The sequence below is a fragment of the Abramis brama genome, assembly GCF_963993115.1.
Source record: "Abramis brama genome assembly, chromosome: 23".
Classification (NCBI taxonomy): domain Eukaryota; kingdom Metazoa; phylum Chordata; class Actinopteri; order Cypriniformes; family Leuciscidae; genus Abramis; species Abramis brama.
The window spans coordinates 18,839,475-18,860,736 of NC_139985.1; the positions used below are offsets into that span (position 1 = coordinate 18,839,475).

Here is a 21,262-nt window from a genome sequence, read left to right on the forward strand (position 1 = left end):
TTTTGTTATTTTATTTTGACATGCTTTAAGTGCACCGTATCGCACACCTGAACACGTTCACTTCTTCTCATGTATATCCTATCATTATACATTCACAAACAGTAAATGTAGATCTATATAAACCAACTTATTGCTGTTTCCTGCATTTGGCTGAAATGTTTTCTAATATACATATAAATATGTGTTTTTCATAATACGAATGAAGATAGCAAAAATGGGATTTGGATGGAAAATTATTATTTGTTAATATATTTTAACACTTTTTATATCTCACTGTTTTCCCTATCAAAGCGAATTATTCAGTCTTTATTTTACTAGAATGCTTAACATCTTGACTTGGCTCAACTTACCCCTAACATGTAATGTATGGGGCAAGTTGAGCCATAGACCATTTAGTTTTTGTTTTTGTTTTTAAAAAGTCGTATTTTATGGCCATATTTTTAGATACTTAATATAATTTCATAATAATAATTTCCTTCATTTCAGTTGTTATGAGAAACCCGTGTGCCAAATGGGGTTTTGTAAACACAGTGTAAACACATGCAGCACCCAAACAGTTAATTAGTTAATTACAGTGATATTTCAATTTGAATATGATTTACAACTGTACAATTTTAACTTATCGCATTTATTCTGAAATTGCGAGAAGGCAGGTAAGCAACTCAGCAACAGGAAAGCAAATGTTTTATGTTTTTTTTTTTTTTTTTTTTTTTTTGTATGCTGCGACATGACCTGCTGTGCGTTACCGGCTGCACTTCTCCAGCGAGGCCTGTAGGTGGCAGAATCACACACTCGCGGCCCTAGTTTACCGGTAAAGCGGAAAAGAAGAAGAGAGAAACAAATCGCGCGCTACTGGAGTTGTCACTTGCCTTAGATGTTATATTTTAATGCATTTAACATCGTTGTATTATATTCAAAAAGAGCCGACCAAAATGAGTCTTTATTTCTTCGAGTTTTGTTAAGAGATTGTGGTTGTCTCTGGGCTTAGACTTAAGAGTGGGTGACTTTTATAGTCTCTTTACATGTGATCATTGTGTTCTGGTTGAAAATGCCTCATATTAAGTTGAGAGGAGTCACTGTGGACTTTCCCTTCACTCCATACCCGTGCCAGGAGGACTACATGAACAAAGTCATCGAGTGCCTGCAGAAAGTGAGAAACCCAGTCACCATACACAACCCTTGCATGTACTGCAGCAATATTTCTTTATTATAGTCTTTGAAACACCCTTTAATTTAATTTGCCAACTGCTTTGAAAGTTTCAGGGGCTTTAAAGATTATAGTCGACGAAGGCAAAAGTCTGCCACTTTCTGATATTTTCCAAGTTCAATCACTTTTTCCAATAGAGGTAAAATGCAATGGCAGAATGACATTTTACTGAAGGTAGAATGACATTTTTGTTTTACTTACTCTTTGATTCATGTATAACATGAAGGCTGTGGTGCTTTAATCTATACAATAAAGATGTTAAAGTCTTCTTGTAAGGTCACATTGTTCTATTCATTTCCTCATAATAAGAATGACATGCACTTGTACTCTTTCAGAAAGTCAATGGTGTTCTTGAAAGTCCCACTGGCACTGGTAAAACGCTCTGTCTGCTGTGTTCGACGCTGGGCTGGAGAGAGAACTTTAAAGACACCATCTCTGCCCGCAAGATAGCAGAGAGAATGGGCGGCGCGGAGCTCTTCCCTGACAGACCAGTGTCATCGTGGGGAACAGCAGCCACCGACGGAGACGCTCCAAGTAGTGTCCTTCATTTATTGATTCAGTGTCAATTTGATTTATTTTCAATATCATTTGTAAACATTTTTCAAAGGCTACATTGTTGTATGAATTATAAGCCAAATCATACTGACAGTTGACATTCTGGGCAACCATTGGAATTATATTTCAAAACACAAGTAACAATATCATGATTTTTGTCTTTTCCTTTTCTTTTCTTTTTTCTAGCTTATTACACGGACATCCCCAAGATCATATATGCTTCCAGAACCCATTCCCAGCTAACACAGGTCATAAACGAGCTCAAGAACACATCATACAGGTCAGCTATCTGAGTTAACTTCACATATTTAAGGGATATTGTACAGTCAGCCATTCATGATCATTGAGAATATGAAAACATGATTACATCCTACCAAAATGTTTTTCAGCATATTCTATAAAGCATACGCTACCGTTTTTAAAAGAAGTCTCTAATGTTCACCATGGATGCATTTATTTGATCAAAAATACAGTTAAAACGGTAATATTGTGAATTATTATTACAATTTAAAAGAACTTTTTTTCTATTTTGAATATATCTTAAAATGTATGTTACATGATCCTTCATAAATCATTATTATGCTATCTGCATTCACAAATTATTATTTTTTGTAAAAACAATAAAAACAATTGATCAAAAGAAGAAATTGTTCTGATATGCTGATTTGGTGCTCATTAAACATTTTTTTAATTATCAATGTTAAATAATATATTTTTACTTTTGTGGAAATCGTGATCTTTTTTTATGAGTAGAAAGTTCAAAAGAACGGCATTTATTGGAATGAAATCTTTTGTAACATTATAAATGTCTTGACTGTCATTTTTTTTATCATTTTAATGCATCCTTGCTAATTAAAAATAATAATAATAATAAAAAAATAAGTAGTGTACTTTTTTTTTTTTTTACTAACAGATAGTATTGTTCTTTATTATAGGCCAAAAATTTGTGTTTTGGGATCTAGAGAACAGCTCTGCATAAACCCGGAAGTGATGCGTCATGAGAGTAACCACATTAAGGTATTTTGATCAGTACCTCACTGTCAGTATGTGTGACACAACTGACGCTTGAAACCCCAGCGCTGTATCTCAACACCATATTAATGGAGGCATTATGGCTTATTTCAAAGGTCCACATGTGCAGAGCAAAAGTGTCGACCCGCTCCTGTCCCTTCTACAACAATGTTGATGGTATGATTCTAACATTGGTGACCTGTCAATAGAGATTTGAAACTTTATTACATAATAGAGTTTCAATAGACCTTATTCAGAGCAGCGCCATGACAGGTATTGTTTCCAATGGCATCCGCTGTAAAAAGCTGGATAAAGCTCCTAGATTACTTACAATTTTCAAGTTTTTTGTCAACTGAGATTTCTTGGAAAGATATTTTTCCAGTGTTTCATGAGCAGAACAATCTAAAAACACATTAAAATATAGCTGCAAGCAGCAATACGGGGCTAAGCCGCTGTAGCACAGTAGGGCTGTAGCGCAATGCGGAGCCAGAAGAGCAAAAACAGCAGAAATAGAATGTACATGAAGAACTGATGGGTTCAGAAGTACAGATGAAATCAAAATGAACAGAAGTTCTGATGAGAACGAACACAGAATGTAGAAAAAACACACATTTCTAATCCCAGTGTAGGAAACATTAGTACAGCTCTTACCCAGATAATAAAGGAATTCAAATGACAATTTTATACACAATTTCAGAGTTGCCCCAGATAGGACTCGAACCCACGACCAGAACGGTTCGAGATTCATGACACATGGTTGAACAGATTGTGCCACTCAGAGGACGTGTTTTACAAATCTGCAGAGGAGAGGCTTCAGTGTAAGAATAAGCACACAAAATCATGTTAATGAGATTAGCATGCTAAGATAGATTAATGCTAATGTATCTTATGGTTATCCTGATAGCTGAAGAGCCACATTAGAAAGAATGGCATCTGGTTAGCATGCTAACCAATTATTTTGTTAAGCTAACTAGCATAAGGCAAAAAATGCAGGCTAGGTCAACTTCGAAGATGAATATCTCGGGAACGGTAGCGAAAATCAAAAATCTGTTCACTCACTTCTGTGCGGCTTGGTCCAAAGATCATCTGATCAAATTTTGGACAAAATTGAGCAAGATTTGAAAGAGGAGTAGCGAAAAAACTGTTTTTCATTTGTTCCAATATGGTGGACAGTCACATTGTTGAAAAATGACAAAAGAGATGTTGTCGGAATCGGCATAAGCCAAAGAACGTAATGACATAAAGAAATCAAAATTTGAACAATGTTTTCAAGAGTTATAAGCGTTTTTGCAAAAGACCTTATATCTCTAGAACACTAGGTGGCGCTGTGTTCAATCTTCTCATGGACCTTCAGGACATTGTGTTGATGATCCATACTAAATTTTGTGAAGATATGTCAAATAGTTTAAAAGTTATTGCAAATTATGACAAAATTCAAAATGGCGGACACATGGTTCATCCGATCTTGGATAATGGCGCTGTTCCCAACTTTGGCATGGAACCTCAGATCATGCTTCTGATGAAGTGTACCAATTTTCGTTTCGATTGATCAAACTTTGGCCGAGATACATCCTCTTAGCCAATTTTGGGTGGACCTCATTAAGTTTGCGACATCATAACTTTAGAACAGAGATGAATAAAAAAAATCTGTTCACTCACTTCTGTGTGGCTCAGTCCAAAGATCATTTGAGCAAATTTTGGAGAAAATTGGAGAAATTTTGAAGGAGGAGTAGCGAAAAAACTGAATACTGTACTTTTCAAAATGGCCACTACTGTAACGGGTCTTAATGTAAGGTATTGGTTGTGATCAGCATGATGAGAGGAATCAGGTGTACTAAGTTTCATGTCTCTAGATCAAAGGGTTCAAAAGTTATAACCATTTAAATGTTGAAATTTTGAACTGGTGGTGGCGCTATAGAGTTGGTCCTAGAGGCTCAAAAATTGGTCCAATTACTATTCATTAGCATCACTAGAAGTGTACCAAATTTCATCATTTTCCTATGTATGGTTCATAGGGCTGCCATAGACTTCCATTTATGGAATAATAATTATAAGAAAACTAACAGATACAATAGGTGCCTTGCCCCTTCGGGGCTTGGCCTCTGTTGTAAAGTTTTCTTTCATCGAAGCAGAGACCAGGAGACAGTTGGGATCGCGTTCAACGGAAGTTATTCTTTATTGAGAACTCCGCTGTACGTTGCTGTAGTACTTCCAACATGATCTAACTCTAATACAGTATGCATTGTAGTTATATACATTCCAAGGGGGGAGGGATTACATAGAGGTGGAGACTCTGAACAAAGCATGCAAATTAAGTATACAGGTTAAGGAACCCCCCCGACTCCAGCGGGTTACCAGTCTCAATCCAATCAGCATAACCATTCAAAAGCATATGTGCTAATCCAATCAGCCTAACGATTCATCATCTAGGGCTGGGGCTCGAGCCATTAAAGACAAAAGGTGACTTACAATAGAGAAAAACACGACTGGCAGAAACTGTTGTTACTATTATCCTAACCTAACCTTAAAATGCTAACTTCAATGTACTCAACTTTTACTGTTGCAAACTAAATTAAACATTTAATAAATTTGTAATCCAACACCCCTAATAACAGTACAGCCCATTGAAGAGAAGTATGTCTGTCCCTCACAGTGAGGGACACCTGTCCCTCGCTTTCATTCCCATTAAAAATCAAAGATGGCGCTGCTGTGAATAAGGTCTATTATAATGGTTTTAGTTGTTAACATGCTACTCTACGAGAACTTGCTGATTTTTTTTTTTTTGGGTATTTAAAGAGAAAAGCACTGACAAAGAAATCATGAATTCTATCCTGGATGTGGAGGATCTTGTAAAAACAGGCAAAAAGCAAAGGTTAGTTGTTTCAAGGGCTTGATCAAAGCACTGAAAGAAATAGTGTTTTTGATTCCATTGGGAATCTTTTCTTTGAGTGTTTGTAAATAGTGACATTGCTCAGACTGTTGGTTCCCATAGAGTTTGTCCGTACTACCTGTCGCGCTCAATCAAACAACACGCTGATGTCATCTTCATGCCTTACAACTACCTGCTCGACCCAAAGGTGAGACATTTACCCTAGCCATCTCATCACTTTAGATACACCACTGTTCAAAATGTTTTTGAAAGCTGTCTCTAATGCTCACCAAGGCTGCATTTATTTGATTTGAAAATATAATAAACAACAATATTGCGAAATATTATTGCAGACAGTTTTCTATTTTAATATATTTTAAAATGTAATTTATTCCTGTGATCAAAGCTGAATATTCAGCATCATTACTTCAGTGTGTTCAGTGTCACATGATCATTCAGAAATCATTCTAATATGCTGATTTGATGATCAACAAACATTTCTTATTGTTATCAATGTTGAAAACAGTTGTCCTGCCTAATATTTCTGTGGAAAGTGCGATACATTTCTTTGATGAAATAGAAAGTTCAAAAGAACAGCATTTATTTAAAATAGACATTTTTGTAACATTTTTAAAATAATTTGTCACTTGCTAAATGAAAGTCTTTCTGACCCCAAACTTTTTAATGGTATTTCATATATATATATATATATCAACAACAACAACAATAATTATTATTATTATATATATATATTTTTTTTTTTTTGAAATAATTATATTTTTTATTTAATATGTATTGTTCTAGGATAGTCTTTTTTTATTTTATTCACAATTTTGATTTCTGTTGATTCACAGAGTCGAAGAACACACAACATAGAGCTGAAAGGAGCTGTGATTATTTTTGATGAAGCTCATAATGTTGTAAGTGTTTTGATGTTGTTTGAGACATCATAGCCATTCTATATTGTTGTTTGTTTTATATTCTATCAACGGTTTGTGTACATTTTCAGGAGAAGATGTGTGAAGAGTCCACCTCGTTTGACCTCACCCCTTACGACCTGATTTCTGCCATCGACGCTGTAGATCGCCAGCTGCGGGAACACGCCTCAGACATCAGCAAAACAGATTCCGCTGAAGAGTTTAATGTGGAATCACTGAATTCAGGTTAGTTTGGCAAAAAACTGGCTTTTTAAATATAATTTTTAATATAAATAAATGGTTTATATATTTGTGTATATATAGTACTGGTCAAAAGTTTGGAAACGTTACTATTTTTAATATTTTGAAAGAAGTCTCATGCATTTATTTGATCAAAAATTCTGAAATAATATTCTGAAATAGTATTACAATTTAAAATAAGGGTTTTCTATTTTAATATACTTTAAAATAATTTATTCTTGTGATGCAAAGCTTCATTACTCCAGTCTTCAGTGTCACATGATCCTTCAGAAATCATTCTAAAATGCAAATTTATTATCAACGTTAGAAACAGTTTTGCTGCTTAATATTTTTTTGGAGCCTGTGATACTTTTTTCAGGATTCATTGATGAATAAAAAGTTAATAAGATCAGCATTTATTAAAAATAGAAATCTTTTCTAACAATATAAATCTTTACAATCACTTTGTATCAATTCAACACAAACACTACCATTCATAAGTGTGGGGTCAGCAATTTCTTTTTCTTTCTTTTTTTTTTTTCAAATAAATTAATACTTTTGAAGTACTTTTAGTGTATATTGTTATTGTTACAAAATATTTATATTTTAAATAAATGCTATTTTCTAACTTTGTATACATCAAAGAATCCTGAAAAAAGTATCACAGGTTATAAAACAATATTAAGCAGCACAACTGTTTCTAACGGATAATAAATCAGCATTTTAGAATTTCTGAAGGATCATGTGACACTGAAGACTGGTGTAATGATGAAAATTCAGTTTTGCATCACAGAAATAAATTATATTTTAAAGGATATTCAAATAGAAAGCCATTATTTTACATTTTAATAATATTGCACAATATTACTGTTTTTTTTCTGTATTTTTGATAAAAAATGCTTGATGACCATATGAGACTTTTAATGAGAAAAAACATTAAAAAGAGTAATGTTTCCAAACTTTTTACCGGTACTAAATGTACTGTATATATCCCAATAAATAACTCCCTTATTTTTATCCTATATATGATTTTACAGGATTGAAACTGGATATTACCACAATTGCAAAAATAAAACGTAGGTTACACTTCAAATATTAAAATTTATTTATTTTAATACAATATTTGATTTCTGGAGTTATTTGGAATCCATTTTTCAATAATGAAAAACATTTAGCTGAGAGTGCAACTTAATAATCTTACAGAAATTTTGATGGATCTGGAATCTTCCATTAACGGTTTTGAGATGCCAGCAAATAATCAGGGAATCACCAAACCCGGCAGGTGAGTGAAGCATGCTGGGAAAACGTTTGGTGCTGGGAATGTGTATCAGTGACCTTAATATATTGACTTTAAATCACCATTTTTACATGCACAACTGCTTAACTGAACTGCTCATTTTCTGTCTCTTCTTCTTTTAAAGCTTCATATATGAGATTTTTCAAATGGCTAATGTGAACTTTGAAACAAAAAACGCTGTAGTGGAAGCCATGGAGCAGATCACAGGATATTTAGCAGGGAGTGAGTATTAACAACTGGTCCTCATTGACCTTTTCTGTGTATCAGTTCAACATTTACCCATATGTGTATTTTAAAAAATGTTTGCAGGGCCTGGTGTCTTTCTGAACACCAGCGGACTACAGAAAGTAGCAGATATAATCCAGGTAAGAAGTGTACAGCATGTTAAAGAGATCAATTGGCCATTTTCTGTATTTTTATTGTGTTTGTCCTGAATCAGTTGGTGTTTGGGGCTGAACCTACAGAGGGCAGCAAGAAATCACAGATGAAAAACGACATGAAGGAATTTAAGGTTTGCTTCAATTGATTTTCACATTCATGCTGTGTTCATTGTTACATATCTGCAGACATCAGGTTTTAGTTGTAGTGAGTGATAATGTTATGTTGTAAATTTGAGTAAAAGAAAATTAATCAAAAGTGTACATTTTAAAATTTAAAGGCATGTAAAGACAATTATAAGATTTTTATTTCAAATAAATGCTGTTCTATTTGACTTTCTGTGCATCAAAGAATCCTGAAAAGAACAGTACAATTGTTTTAAACATATATGATATAAAGAAAGATTTCTTGAGCACCAAATCAGCATATTAGAATGACACTGAAGACTGGAATAATGGCTGCTTTACATAAATAAATTACATTTTAAAATGTACATTGTAATATTTCATAATATTACTGTTTGACTGTATTTTTGATCAAATAAATGCAGCCTTATTGAACAAAAGGCTTCTTTCAAAAGCATTAAAAAAAACGTACTGACCCCAAACTTTCGAACAATGTAGTGCATGTCAGACGATAGTTCCTCTAAATCTTGTCTTTCATCTCCCATTTCTGCTTCTGATTCCCAAATCTGTGTCTGATATCAGGTCCACATTCATCCAGACAACAGCAACTTTAAGAAGAAACAGCTGACTGATCTATGGGCTTCCTCCTCTACCAAGAAACAGGGTATGAGACGCCTCATGTGTAGCAAAATGTTTTCAAAGGGAAGCTGCTAACTTGCTATTGACTGGAGCACACATTCTCTTTTAATGTAGTTTTCTAGTCATGGAGAATATGAAATGTATTCCCCCAGTTTCACAGACAAGGTCTCAGAGTAAAATGCATGTTTGAGCTGTTTTAACTGAAAACAACTTGAACTGATCTTAAAATATGTCAGTGGACTCAGTGCCATTGTTTTGTCTCAAGATGCGCACCAGTAATGTTTATTTCTAAGGTACATTTATAAAAACTACTTAAATGCCCTAATTGAACTAAGGCCCAATCCTGGCTTAATCTAAGCCCTGTCTGTGAAACCGGGCCATAATGTGTATTATTGCTTCAGTATTACATGTTTTGGTCGTCTTGATGGTGCACATGAAATCTCTTCCACGATGAAATGCTGAAAAAACGTGATCTTGCACATTAAACTGAAATGGATTGAAATGGTGTTGTGTATATTTTATAGGGAATGTGCTGAGCTACTGGTGTTTTTCTCCGGGGTTCAGCATGCAGGAGTTGCTCGGACAGGGAGTACGCAGCATCATTCTGACCAGTGGAACTCTCTCGCCGCTCTCATCCTTCACCTGTGAAATGCAAATGTTCGTGCTCTTCTCCTCTAGCTGTCCCCACTGAGGTTTATGAGTGGATGCTGGTTGGATGCTAATTCACTGCTGATTTTCTGCAGTCCTTTTCCCGTATCCTTGGAGAACCCTCATGTCATCCAGCGTGATCAGATCTTCGTCAGTGTCATTGAAAAAGGTCCGGACGGCGTGCAGTTGAGCACAGCCTTTGACAGGAGGTGAGTCACATCAACAACCTCTGCTTTGAACTGTTATTATTTATTCACCCTCAGTTTGTTTTAAATCCAGGTGCTATTAATTGAATCTGAAAAATGTCAGTTATATTGTAGGCTGTCAAGGTCCAAAAAGTACAATAGAGGTACAAGTGGTTCTCCAATGGTTTGGCCATGGGTCCCACATTTTCCCATGGTCATTAGGCTGCTAATTTATGCACATAAATTGTAAAAATATGACAAATACTGATGAATAAACAGTAGCCTATAAGGTAAGGCTGTAAAATAGCAGTCTCAAACTAGTTTTTGTTAATACAATAAAGTTGGTATGAGCCACCACAGTCATATATACAAAAATATAAAAAATAACACAAAGTGAAAATAAAGTGGCATTTCTGGGTTGACTAAACAACAGTTAACATGGTAAATACACAATACCAACATGAACTGATAAAGGGATAGTTCACCCCAAAATGAAAAAGTTATGTACATTTACTCACCCTCAGGCCATCCAAGATGTAGGTGCCTTTTTTTCTTTAGAAGAACAGTAAAGAAGATTTTTAGCTGAAGCCCAGTCTGGAGTCAAACGTTGGGAATCTGTGAAAAGTCAATCTTCCCGATTGAGATTGGGAAAGCGAAAGTAATCTTCATTTTTTTTTTAATGTAGGTTGTTTTGATGAACAAAACAGCACACACATCTTCCCTCTCTCCAGCTCACGTGTGAATTTGCTCCATAGACTGTAAAAAAATATGGACGTGGTATATGTGACGTCACCCGTAGGTTTCTTAAAGAGCATTTTCGAAGCCCAAAGTGGTCGCCATCTTGGCCGCGCTTCACTCCCGGATAACCAAAAATGGGCATAGAGGCGGGATTAGCTGAGGTGACGTGACGGCTAACAGACAGCAGACAAACGGCTAGTAGTGACAGCAGCGGCAATCCACCTGTCACTCAAGTGGCCACGCCCTTAATTATGCAGAACTTTAAGACTTAATATAATATCCATCAAAAAATTCACCCCCCTCACAGTTGTCATGAAGGGCAAAATTAGCTATATAGACCAAAACTGCTTTTTGTACCAGGCTGTAAACATATTTTTTTCTGCTGTAAAGTTGGGCATATTAACATGGGGGTCTATGGGATTGACTCATAGCTGTCTCTAGCGGCCAGTCGATGAATTGCAGTTTAAGTCACATCCGTGTCACTTAAGTCACTCACACTCCAGACCGCCATGAACTCACTCAGGACTATTTGCCGAGGCTGTGGATTAAATGTAGAGTGTGTATGTGAAGTTTTAGCTAAAAAATACCCCATAGATATTTTTCATATAGCATGTTAATATTTGTCACTTTTTGAAGATGAGCAAAAACGCACCGTTTTTGTGTCTGCCCTTTAAATGCAAATGAGCTGCTGCTCCCAGCACAGGGGGCGGAGCTACAACAGCTTGTGTCTTTTTACCTCACACACAAATGCACTGAAAATTTCAAAAACTTTTATGTTCAAACCGGAGTCAGACAAAGATGGAGAGACTCAAGAAGAAGTGACACCATTTCTGAATGGTTAGTTGATGAATTTATGTAGCTTATTTGTAGTTATCTTCTAGTCATTGATTAGCATATTCTAATCGCGTTCCCGGGGGCGGGTTTATGTAAATTTTAGGGTTGGTGATGTCACTAACCCGGGAGGAATGTCGTGTAGTCCTTACCAGCCGTTTGTTGTGGTCCTTAAAAAGCAATTTAAAAAAAAATATATATCTCCCTTTGCTTTGAACTTTGAGCGTCGTAACTTTGCAGATGTTGTTTATGCTCAAACAGCAACATTACACACTAACTGAAGTTAAAAAAGTGAAATCATAATCAACCACCCCTTTAAACTGCGTCTGATAAAAGAGTCAACAGCTTGTGTGCATGTCTTTCAAAATAAAAGTCTTGCAACAGAAAAACAGAATTACGTTTGTTGTTTTTGTTTCTTTGATTGAACACTCTGCAACCCACTCACTCAGTCTTGCGACCCACCAGTTGAGGAACACTGGTTTATACTCGTTGACTCGTTTGGTGTATTGTGAGGTGTCTGATATATGAGCCATTAGGAGATGTGTAAATATTGTTCTTTTGTTTTTGAAGGTTTGTTCCTGAAAACATGTCGTCTATGGGAAACACTCTTGGTGAGAATTCTTTACACTGAAACAGCATATGATCTTAAACTCTTATCAATAATGATCTGATGATCAGCATAATTATCAGTGTGATATGATTGGGTTTGCAGTCAATCTGACGCGGGTGGTGCCTCATGGACTGCTGGTGTTCTTCCCCTCGTATCCAGTGATGGATAAGACTCTGGAGTTCTGGAGGGTGAGCGTGTTCAGTCCGACCTCATTAAAGATACAGTATGTAGCTGACTAACCAATTCAAACGAGTTGATCAGTTCAAGAGTTGAGTTGAGATTTTGATTCAGACTGATTCGGAAAAAATGCACAGGGCAATTCTTGAAATGGTTCAGCTGATTCACTGAAGAGAACCAAAACAATTTAAGAGTTAGCATTTTTCTCACACTTGCTAAGTTTATTACAAAATGAATAAAATACTATTTTACCAGTGAATTTTTTTCTAAGTTTCTAAGTTTAAAATGTGCTGTATGGAGATTAAAATTACCTTGTTCATCTCTTGCCAACTTTAGCATTTAAGTGACTATGCACCAATTCCCTTCACTCTCTCAGGCTAATGGGCATGCAGATCGCATTGAGAATCTCAAGCCCATGTTTGTAGAACCGAGGGGAAAAAGCACTTTTACTGAGGTAAATGCTACTAGTATCAGTCATGTTAATAATTGTGCACTCAGTATTTAATATAGATGATATCTATATTTTCAGAGTTGATATAGATGCTAACAAAATGTCAGCATAGTTTGATTTGCACAAGCTGTCTGTCAGTGCTGCTCTGAAATTGGATTCTTTTGCAGGTGATTGACGGTTATTATGACAAGGTGAATGACCCAAACTCCAGCGGAGGAAGCTTTTTCGCTGTATGTAGAGGAAAGGTGAGACTATACATATTTTATGTAATAAAAATACTAAATTATGAACCTACACCAGTAATATCAACACATTTCTTTTTGCTTTCCATTTTTCCCCAAGGCAAGCGAAGGGTTGGATTTTGCTGACACGTACGGTCGAGGGGTTGTGATCACTGGACTTCCCTTCCCCCCCAGAATGGACCCCAGGGTGGTGCTTAAAATGCAGTATCTGGACGAGATGTGCAGAAATAAAATTAGTGGAGTGAAGGTACCTGCTCTTCAAGATGCTCGACTGTGGGTTTTATATGGAATGCAGATATTGTAACTATGTATCATCTGCTGACATTATATATAACATTTAGATTGTCAATTAACATGGTAATTTATTGTAATTTTAATACAATTAGAATTATTTAAATCCTTATTTATTCAGCATTTTAGAATGATTTCTAAAGGATCATGTGACAATGAAGACTGGAGTAATGAATGCTGAAAATGTAGCTTTGCCATCACAGGAATAAATGACCTCTTAAATACAGACCAGTTTATCTTAAATTTGAATAATATTTCACAATATTGCCATTTTTACTGTGTTTGAAAATAAAATAAAATGTGTTTGCGGTAAATGCAATTGCATTTTTAAAATACAACAAAAAGTCTTAACCATGCCAGTCTTTTAAACACTAGTTAATATATAAATTAATTATTCATTTAGGTAGCTCTTTACTTAAAACATTTATGTATAATACATTATAAAAGTATTTTTAATGCATTAATTATGCCTTAATGATGCACCTAATAATGCATTGTATGTTCTCGTGAAGAATTGTAACCACCGTTATAATACATTATAATACTTATCTTTTCATTGTGACGTTACACATTTAGAAAGTATAATGCATTTACATAACCAATTTCAGATGAAGCAAGGAATCTGCAAATACTATAATGCATTTTAACTTTGGTTACAATTATTTTTGAAAAGGTATAATGCATTATAACATACATTATGAATATCTGTATACTGCATATATTAGATATAATTATATATTACATAAAGGCTTTAAACAAAAGTGTTACCATCATTAATTAATCATTCAATTCAAAATTACATTCTATTCATACATATAATGACAATGAATGCAGCTCCTTTACAATGAACATGTTTTTTATTCCTGAACTGACATTCATTTTGATATTTGAGGCATAAGGTGAAAAATATCAGGATGATGGTACAATTATCCTGATATCATAATAAAGAAAATCCCCCCATAAAAAGGATACAATTTCTTGTAAAGAAAAACCTAAGAAATCTTTGATTATTACTCAAAAATACTGTTTTGTCAAAATATTGAACTAATTGAAAAACATTTGTCGACCAAATCAAAGTCATATGGTGCAATATAAAACAGGTAATGATATAATAGAGAGGAAGTCTCTTTAATTATCAGATATTACCTTTTATTGGCATGGCAAGTTCAGGTTGTAAAATGTCCCTAAATACATAGTGATATTTATGTATTAATAATTCATGAAAAATAATTACCATTATACCTTAAAATATTTTATTATTTAATAAATATTACATATTTAATTATTGTGTATTCTTATGGTCTGTGGTTGTTCAGTATCTGTCAGGGCAGGAGTGGTACAGACAGCAGGCCTCTCGAGCTGTGAATCAAGCCATTGGCAGAGTGATCCGCCACAGAGAAGACTACGGAGCCATCTTCCTTTGTGATCACAGGTCAGCGCTAACTACTACAACAGCAATTCCCAATTTGTCTGGAGAGCATGTACTCCAATATTAATGTTCTGGGATTGTAATCCAGATTCAGAGGCACCGAAGCCCGTAATCAGCTTCCTTCTTGGGTGAAGCCATACGTTAAGATTTACGATAACTTCGGTACCATGGTCCGTGATGCGGCTCATTTCTTTCGGACGGCGCAGAAAACTGTATGTTTGTTTCTTGTTCATGTATTCCTGTACCATGAAAATCTGCAAGGCAGTTTTTACACTAATTAGAGCTGACATGCACGTTTATTGGTTGATTTGTGTGTCAGAGACCAGTTCCTGTTAGGAAAGGAAAAGCAGAGAGCAGTGAGAATCAGGCAGACACCAGGCCGCTCAACACAGGCTCCAGCTGTCCTTCTAAGAATGTCTGGATCAATGACACATCTCAAAAGGCCAAAACACTAGACTCACACGTCCCCAGCTTAAAAAGGAGAAAATTAGGTAAGATCACCTTTTTATGAGGTCTGAAGGCTCTTTGACGAATGTGTTTTTCATTAAGACACATATGCCAGTCTTGGAAGTGTATGTCGCCATTGATTTCCTAATTACTTTAAACAGTAATCAATATAAAAGTCAAGTAATTAAACAATAAGTTATAATTTGGTCTCATTCTGAGATTAATTTAAAGAAAAGCCCAGTTGAACAAATGAAACATTAACATTAGATAATGTTTGGAGCCTCAAGTTCATTGCAAGACAAGTCAGCAAAAATGATTGTGTTGTTTTAGAGTCAGAAGAGCATTCTGGAAGGGATGGCGCAGCCAGACTTTGCATTCAATATGAGATGGAGATGACAAGTAAAAGGAAACCAGTCAGTCTGCTGGACGCCCTGGATGACACAACCAACAAAGAAGGGAGGGAAGACACCAAGGTTGGGGAAGAAAGGGTAAGACAAGAATTACATTGCGAAAGAAATTTTTTAGGCCCTGTTTACACCTGGTATTAAGATGCGTTTTGGTTGATCGGATCAGAAGTGGACGAGTTGACTAAATTCAGTTTTAAACTGTCTAAAACATTTTGAGCTTGTCCACTTTCGACCACTTCCAGAAGTTGTTGAAAACGCATTTGACCAGAAAGTTTTTGTAGTGTAGACTATCATGTGGTCGAATGCGTTTAAACAGCCATGAAAGACCGCCTGCTGACCTAACGCGTAAACATTATAGGAAGTAGTAGTGGGAAGTTCGGAACATTTTACTGACTCGGATCTTTGAATCTCGTTCATCAAAATCGTTCATCTTTTTTCGAGTCATTTCATTCATTTCTGCAGAATGTATTTAAAATGTTATGTTTATAGCCAAATTCCTCAAACACATCAAATGTTGATCGCATTTAGAATAAGAAAAAAATTGCAATGCTAGGAAAAGGCCAAATTATGAGAAACAGAAACGATTAATTCATTTATCTGTGTCTTCAGCCTATGCAGTCTGTTAGTTTACCTCACCTCCTGATCTGAGTCGTTCGTTCATCCCGTGACATCCTCATAAACAGTGCTTTGCAGTCTGTAGTACCGGATACAGAATTGATTAGTTCACGTTTCGAGTCTATAGACTTAGGGTTTGAGTCGTTCGTTCATCACGTGACAGCCATGTAATCTAATCTAGGCAGTCGGTACCGGATACAGAATTGATTATTTCATCTTTTGAGTCTTTGGGTTAGAGTCATTCGTTCATCACGTGACAGTCCCATTGGCTGAAGCTATGCAGTCGGTACTGGAAACAGAATTGATTAGTTCATCTCTCGAGTGTTCGGGTTTGAGTCGTTCGGTTTTATGTCACTTAACTGCATGTTGTTATTAGGCACCTGTATATATAGCCCAATAACAACATGCAGTTAGGTGACATAAAACCGTCTTTTTAAAAAAAGTGATTTTCCCCATCATAGATAAGTTATCTTTTAGTTTATACTTTTAGCATAGTTTAAAGCATTACCAACTCTTTAGTACCACATTCATATGGAAAAGAACCATCATGACAGAAATTCAAAAAAATTATAAATTGAAAAATAAAAAACGCAGCATGTAACTGTTAAAAAAAACTGACTACGTGCTTGTTTATGAGAAAGTTTGGGAATTATTAATAATAGCCTCTATGGGACTGACAGGAGGAACGAAAGACTCAAACCCGAACCCAAAGACTCGAGAGATGGACTAATCATTCTGTTTCAAGTACAGTTCCTGTAGGATGTTGTGCATGCTCAAAGAAATCAGGACAAAAGTGGTTGAAAGTAGACAAAAGACCAGCACCAGGTGTAAACAGGCATGTGTCTCCAGTCCAATGGTGATCCGATCGACCAAACGCATCTTAATACCAGGTGTAAACTTTTTTCTGAACCAGTGTTGTTTTCTCTCTACTGTTTTATCACCTAATGTGATGTAATGCCGAATATAAGAGCAGCTCTTTTCCTAATGATGTAAACTGCCATGGTCCCAAAAAAAAAAGTATAAAAAAGTAGTCCCTTGCGAAGTTTGCGCCATTTCCCAGATCTACTGAATTCATGATAGCTTACTGTGAGACTACTTGTATATTCACAAGACATCACATTTCTCTGAGAAATTGGAAGTGAATAACCTAGAAAATGAGTTTTTGCTGACTAAATGAGATATGAATGGTGAATAATTGCCTCATAAATCATGATCAGGGTTTTGAATGACACTTTTGATCCCTTTTTATCTGTTTCTCAAATCTTTCTACTTTCATCACATTAGCTCATTGTCTGTAAAAATTTCTCATATGCCGTAACATAACTATGAGCAAATCTTTTTGCTAATTTTCCCTTTCTCTTATTGGTCTGTGACCCTGCAGGCGAGTCGCTTGTCTACTCTTTCCCTCCAGCATGACAAACGTCTGGATGATGAATCGAGGGGTGGGAAACGGAAAATTAAAGTGGTTCAAGAGCGGGTGAGGCATCTTGATTGAAGTTTTGTGAGCTCCATTGGTGTTGACTTCCTCAATATGATGTTGATAACTTGACTATGCAGAAACTGGATTTTATATATATATATGTATGTATATATATGTGCAAAGATACGGTAAATATTCAGCAGCCATTACTAGTCTTCAGTGTCTCATGATCCTTCAGAAATCATTCTAATATAAAGATTTGCTGCTCAAGAAGAATTTCTTCATCTATGTTGAAAACATTTGTGCTGCTTAATGTTTTTGTGGAAACTGTGATGCATTTGATTCTTTGATCAATCAAATGATCAGAAGAACAGCATTTATTTGAAATGGAAATGTTTTCTAACATTATAAATGTATTTACTGTCACTTTTGATCAAATTAATGCGTCCTTGCTTATTAGAAGTATTAATTTCTTTAAAAAAAACATCTTAAAGACCCAAACTTTTTAATTGTAGTGCTGTTTATAGGTTTCCTCAAACTGGCACTATTTTTGCAGTTCAAAATTTGGTGATGCATATATTACACTTTGCCATCAAATTTAGTAGATTACCAAAATTATTAAAGGGATGGTTCGGAGTAATTTCAACCTAGGGTCCTTTGCACCATGACCTCGAGCCAAACACCCCCCAGAAGCTTTTTTCCCCTTGGTTGAACATTATTAAAGTTAGAGCTTATTTAGAGATATCAGCCGTATGGCTTAGTGCAGGCGCTAATGGATCCAAGGTGATTTGGGAAAAGCCTGTAGAAGTCCTGGCAGAAAGCGATGCATAAGGATGTAGTGTAACGACGCCCAGTTCCAGGAATGCACTAATATTTTGTTGGTAGTACCAGTTTGCAACAACAAGTTGTCAACACTTCGGAAAAAATAGTAAAAAATGCATCGCTTTCTGCCAGGACTTTTACAGACTTTTCCCAAATCACTGTGAACTCGACGTGCGGGTTAGCGGTAGCATTAGCCATCAGGCAAGTGTTATTTAAATAAACTCCTGATGTACTTACAAACTTTCCAATGCCTCGTTTTATGAGTACAGAGCTTATTTGTACTACTGTAGAAGTTTGGTACCATTCCAGGCATTATTAGTGGGGTAATTTACGAGATACAGCCTAGAATCCATTAGCGCCTGCACTAAGCCATGCGGCTGATATCTCTAAATAAGCTCTAACTTTAATAATGTTCGACCAAGGGGAAAAAAGCTTCTGGGGGGTGTTTGGCTCGAGGTCATGGTGCAAAGGACCCTAGGTTGATTTTACTCCGAACCATCCCTTTAAAAGGAACGTGCCATGCTTTTCCTTTGATCGTTTTGATTAAAGTAAATGTATTCTGTTTTCTACTGGCTATGTTTCAGAAAACAACGGCTTCCTGTACTGCAAAAACAGGCAAAGCTTTCATGATAGAGCTGAGACGATGCCTGAGTCACGAGAACTTCAAGCTCATCATGGAGGCGTTACAGTCGTACAAGACAACCGATGACCTGAGTAACCTTCTGGTTAATGTGGCTGAACCCCTCATACAAGACCACAACACACACAGTCTGCTCAGAGGTGCAGAATCTCAGCATATCCATCCCATGAGTGACGCGAGTTATGTTTTCACTGCTTTTTTAAAGTTTAACTTCGCCGTTTAACATATTAGATTGCAATCGGAAGTTATTACAAACACTCATTGGTGGTTTAAAGTGAGTTTTGGGTAAAGCGTAATATTAATCTTTTAAAGGAACACTCCACCGTTTTTTTGAAATAGGGCTTATTCACCTTCTTTCCTACATTTAGATGCAGGCAAATGCATTTTTGTCTCAGTGCATGCATTGTGTTAGTTTGACAGGGTTGGCGCTAGCTTAGCTTAGCATAATGAATGGAATCCTTTGTTGCCAGCTAGCATGTCCTGAGTAAAAGTGATAAATAAATAAAAAACACCCACCTAATTACTTCTTGTGGCCTGCGTATTCACAACGAGTACAAATAGCGATGCAGATTAACACTAGGCGATTTCCTAGGCAGATATTATGATGATAATGATAACGTCATTATCAATTATTAAAAATTATATTGCCTATTATGGCAGATATTATGATGATAATGATAACGTCATTATCAATTATTAAAAAACAAAACAAACAAAACAATTAAAATAAAATTTTATAAAATTAAGTTGGCCTTTTTTCCTCTGATCTTAACTGATCTTTTTCTTAAGGTCTTTATCAGTTCATCCGACCACACCATAAGAAAGATTTTGATGAGCGTTGCTTGGAGTTAACAGGTGAAGGTTGTGGCTATAAACAAGAGCATTCGCTGTCCAGGGAGGAGCGAGAGGCTCTTGGGCAGAACACAGGTAATATTTAACTAGTAAATAGTGTGTAGCATTTACAGGAAACATTAGGGCCTTATTTTATCTCCCCATAATCATAAATAACAATGTTTTGTTACTTTTGTAGCGAAAGCCGAGATGGCGCCTGTAAATCCACCCAGCGAGCAGCTGAACTCGAGTCGACAGCTGAACCAAGGTGGTCCTCACTTGGGAACCGTAGCACTTAATGGAGGGGATGGTCAAATTGGAGGTATATCGTAGATTATTGATAGCAACTATTATTAAAAAGGCCTGCTCTTCACTTTTTAATGCAAACATTTGTACATTAAGAACATTTTCTAAATAAAGTTTGTGTGATTTTTTTTTTTTAACAGTGAATGTAAGAAGTGAAGACCAGAAGCCACAAACATCCATCAAAGAAGGTCCATCATGCTCTTCTCTGCTGTCAGACATAAAACAGGCCATCGGTGCAGAAAAAACCCGTCAGATGTTTTTAGCCTTGCAGGCGTATAAAACGTCAAACAATTATGAACAGATGGTGTCAACTGTTGTGAGTTTATTGACTGAGAGGGATGAGGACATCGCTCTACTAGAACGTTAGTCAAATTTTTTTTTAGGTTCATCATAAACATTTTACTTTATCAAAATCTATTAACAATATCTGTTGGGAAAGAGGCTGAACTAGTTCGGTTTGTTCTAGGTTTATCCGTGCTCATTCGACCACAGCACAGGAAGCAGTTCGGTGAGCTGTTAAAAGCCTTGACTGGAAATGATTCTGTAGCAAACCAGGATTCAGACATGGGATCAAGTCTACCAAATCAAGGTATTTTATGTAAATATTGTATTCTGCAAACAGGTATAATAGATAAGTGTTTTCTAATTATTCTTAATACTTTTTCTTTACAGCATCTCCGTTATCTGCAGGAAAGACTCAAAGCAAGATATCATCCTTCTTTTCGTGAATGCTGCTAGGACTTTGAGATATTGAATCAATATCTTTGTATTTTTTTACATATATCATGCATGAAGAGATTTATGCAGAAGAATGTAAAAAAAAAAAAAATGAATTAACTGTTTTAAAAATTAAATGAATTAAATGAAACTGACATGTGTATGCATTTTTCATTAAATTCTTTGTTAAATATTAAAAATAAATATATGGGTTTTA

At 35.7% G+C, this 21,262-nt stretch overlaps 1 protein-coding gene across 1 annotated transcript; it reads left to right on the top strand.

Moving 5' to 3' along the window:
• The first annotated feature begins 802 nt into the window (after positions 1–802).
• rtel1 (regulator of telomere elongation helicase 1) lies at positions 803–21,190 on the top strand. Its single transcript, XM_084101581.1, has 33 exons — positions 803–1,150; positions 1,543–1,741; positions 1,949–2,042; positions 2,698–2,779; positions 2,890–2,950; positions 5,570–5,645; positions 5,766–5,850; positions 6,497–6,562; positions 6,652–6,805; positions 7,837–7,875; positions 8,003–8,081; positions 8,221–8,318; positions 8,406–8,461; positions 8,536–8,607; positions 9,182–9,263; positions 9,763–9,895; positions 9,982–10,095; positions 12,211–12,251; positions 12,353–12,438; positions 12,804–12,881; positions 13,046–13,123; positions 13,221–13,367; positions 14,728–14,843; positions 14,929–15,052; positions 15,160–15,331; positions 15,618–15,775; positions 17,691–17,786; positions 19,136–19,331; positions 19,981–20,118; positions 20,222–20,344; positions 20,469–20,690; positions 20,795–20,917; positions 21,001–21,190. Exons 1-33 carry the CDS (start codon positions 1,049–1,051, stop codon positions 21,054–21,056), a joined length of 3,546 nt encoding a protein of 1,181 aa, XP_083957707.1. The 5' UTR covers positions 803–1,048; the 3' UTR covers positions 21,057–21,190.
• Positions 21,191–21,262: the final 72 nt, after the last annotated feature.

Excerpts from the sequence above, each read along its gene's own strand:
- rtel1 (XM_084101581.1), top strand. The coding sequence starts at position 1,049 with ATGCCTCATATTAAGTTGAGAGGAGTCACTGTGGACTTTCCCTTCACT. Across the intron at positions 8,319-8,405 it reads CACAGGATATTTAGCAGGGA|GGCCTGGTGTCTTTCTGAAC; the intron begins GTGAGTATTAAC and ends AAATGTTTGCAG. Across the intron at positions 17,787-19,135 it reads TTAAAGTGGTTCAAGAGCGG|AAAACAACGGCTTCCTGTAC; the intron begins GTGAGGCATCTT and ends GCTATGTTTCAG.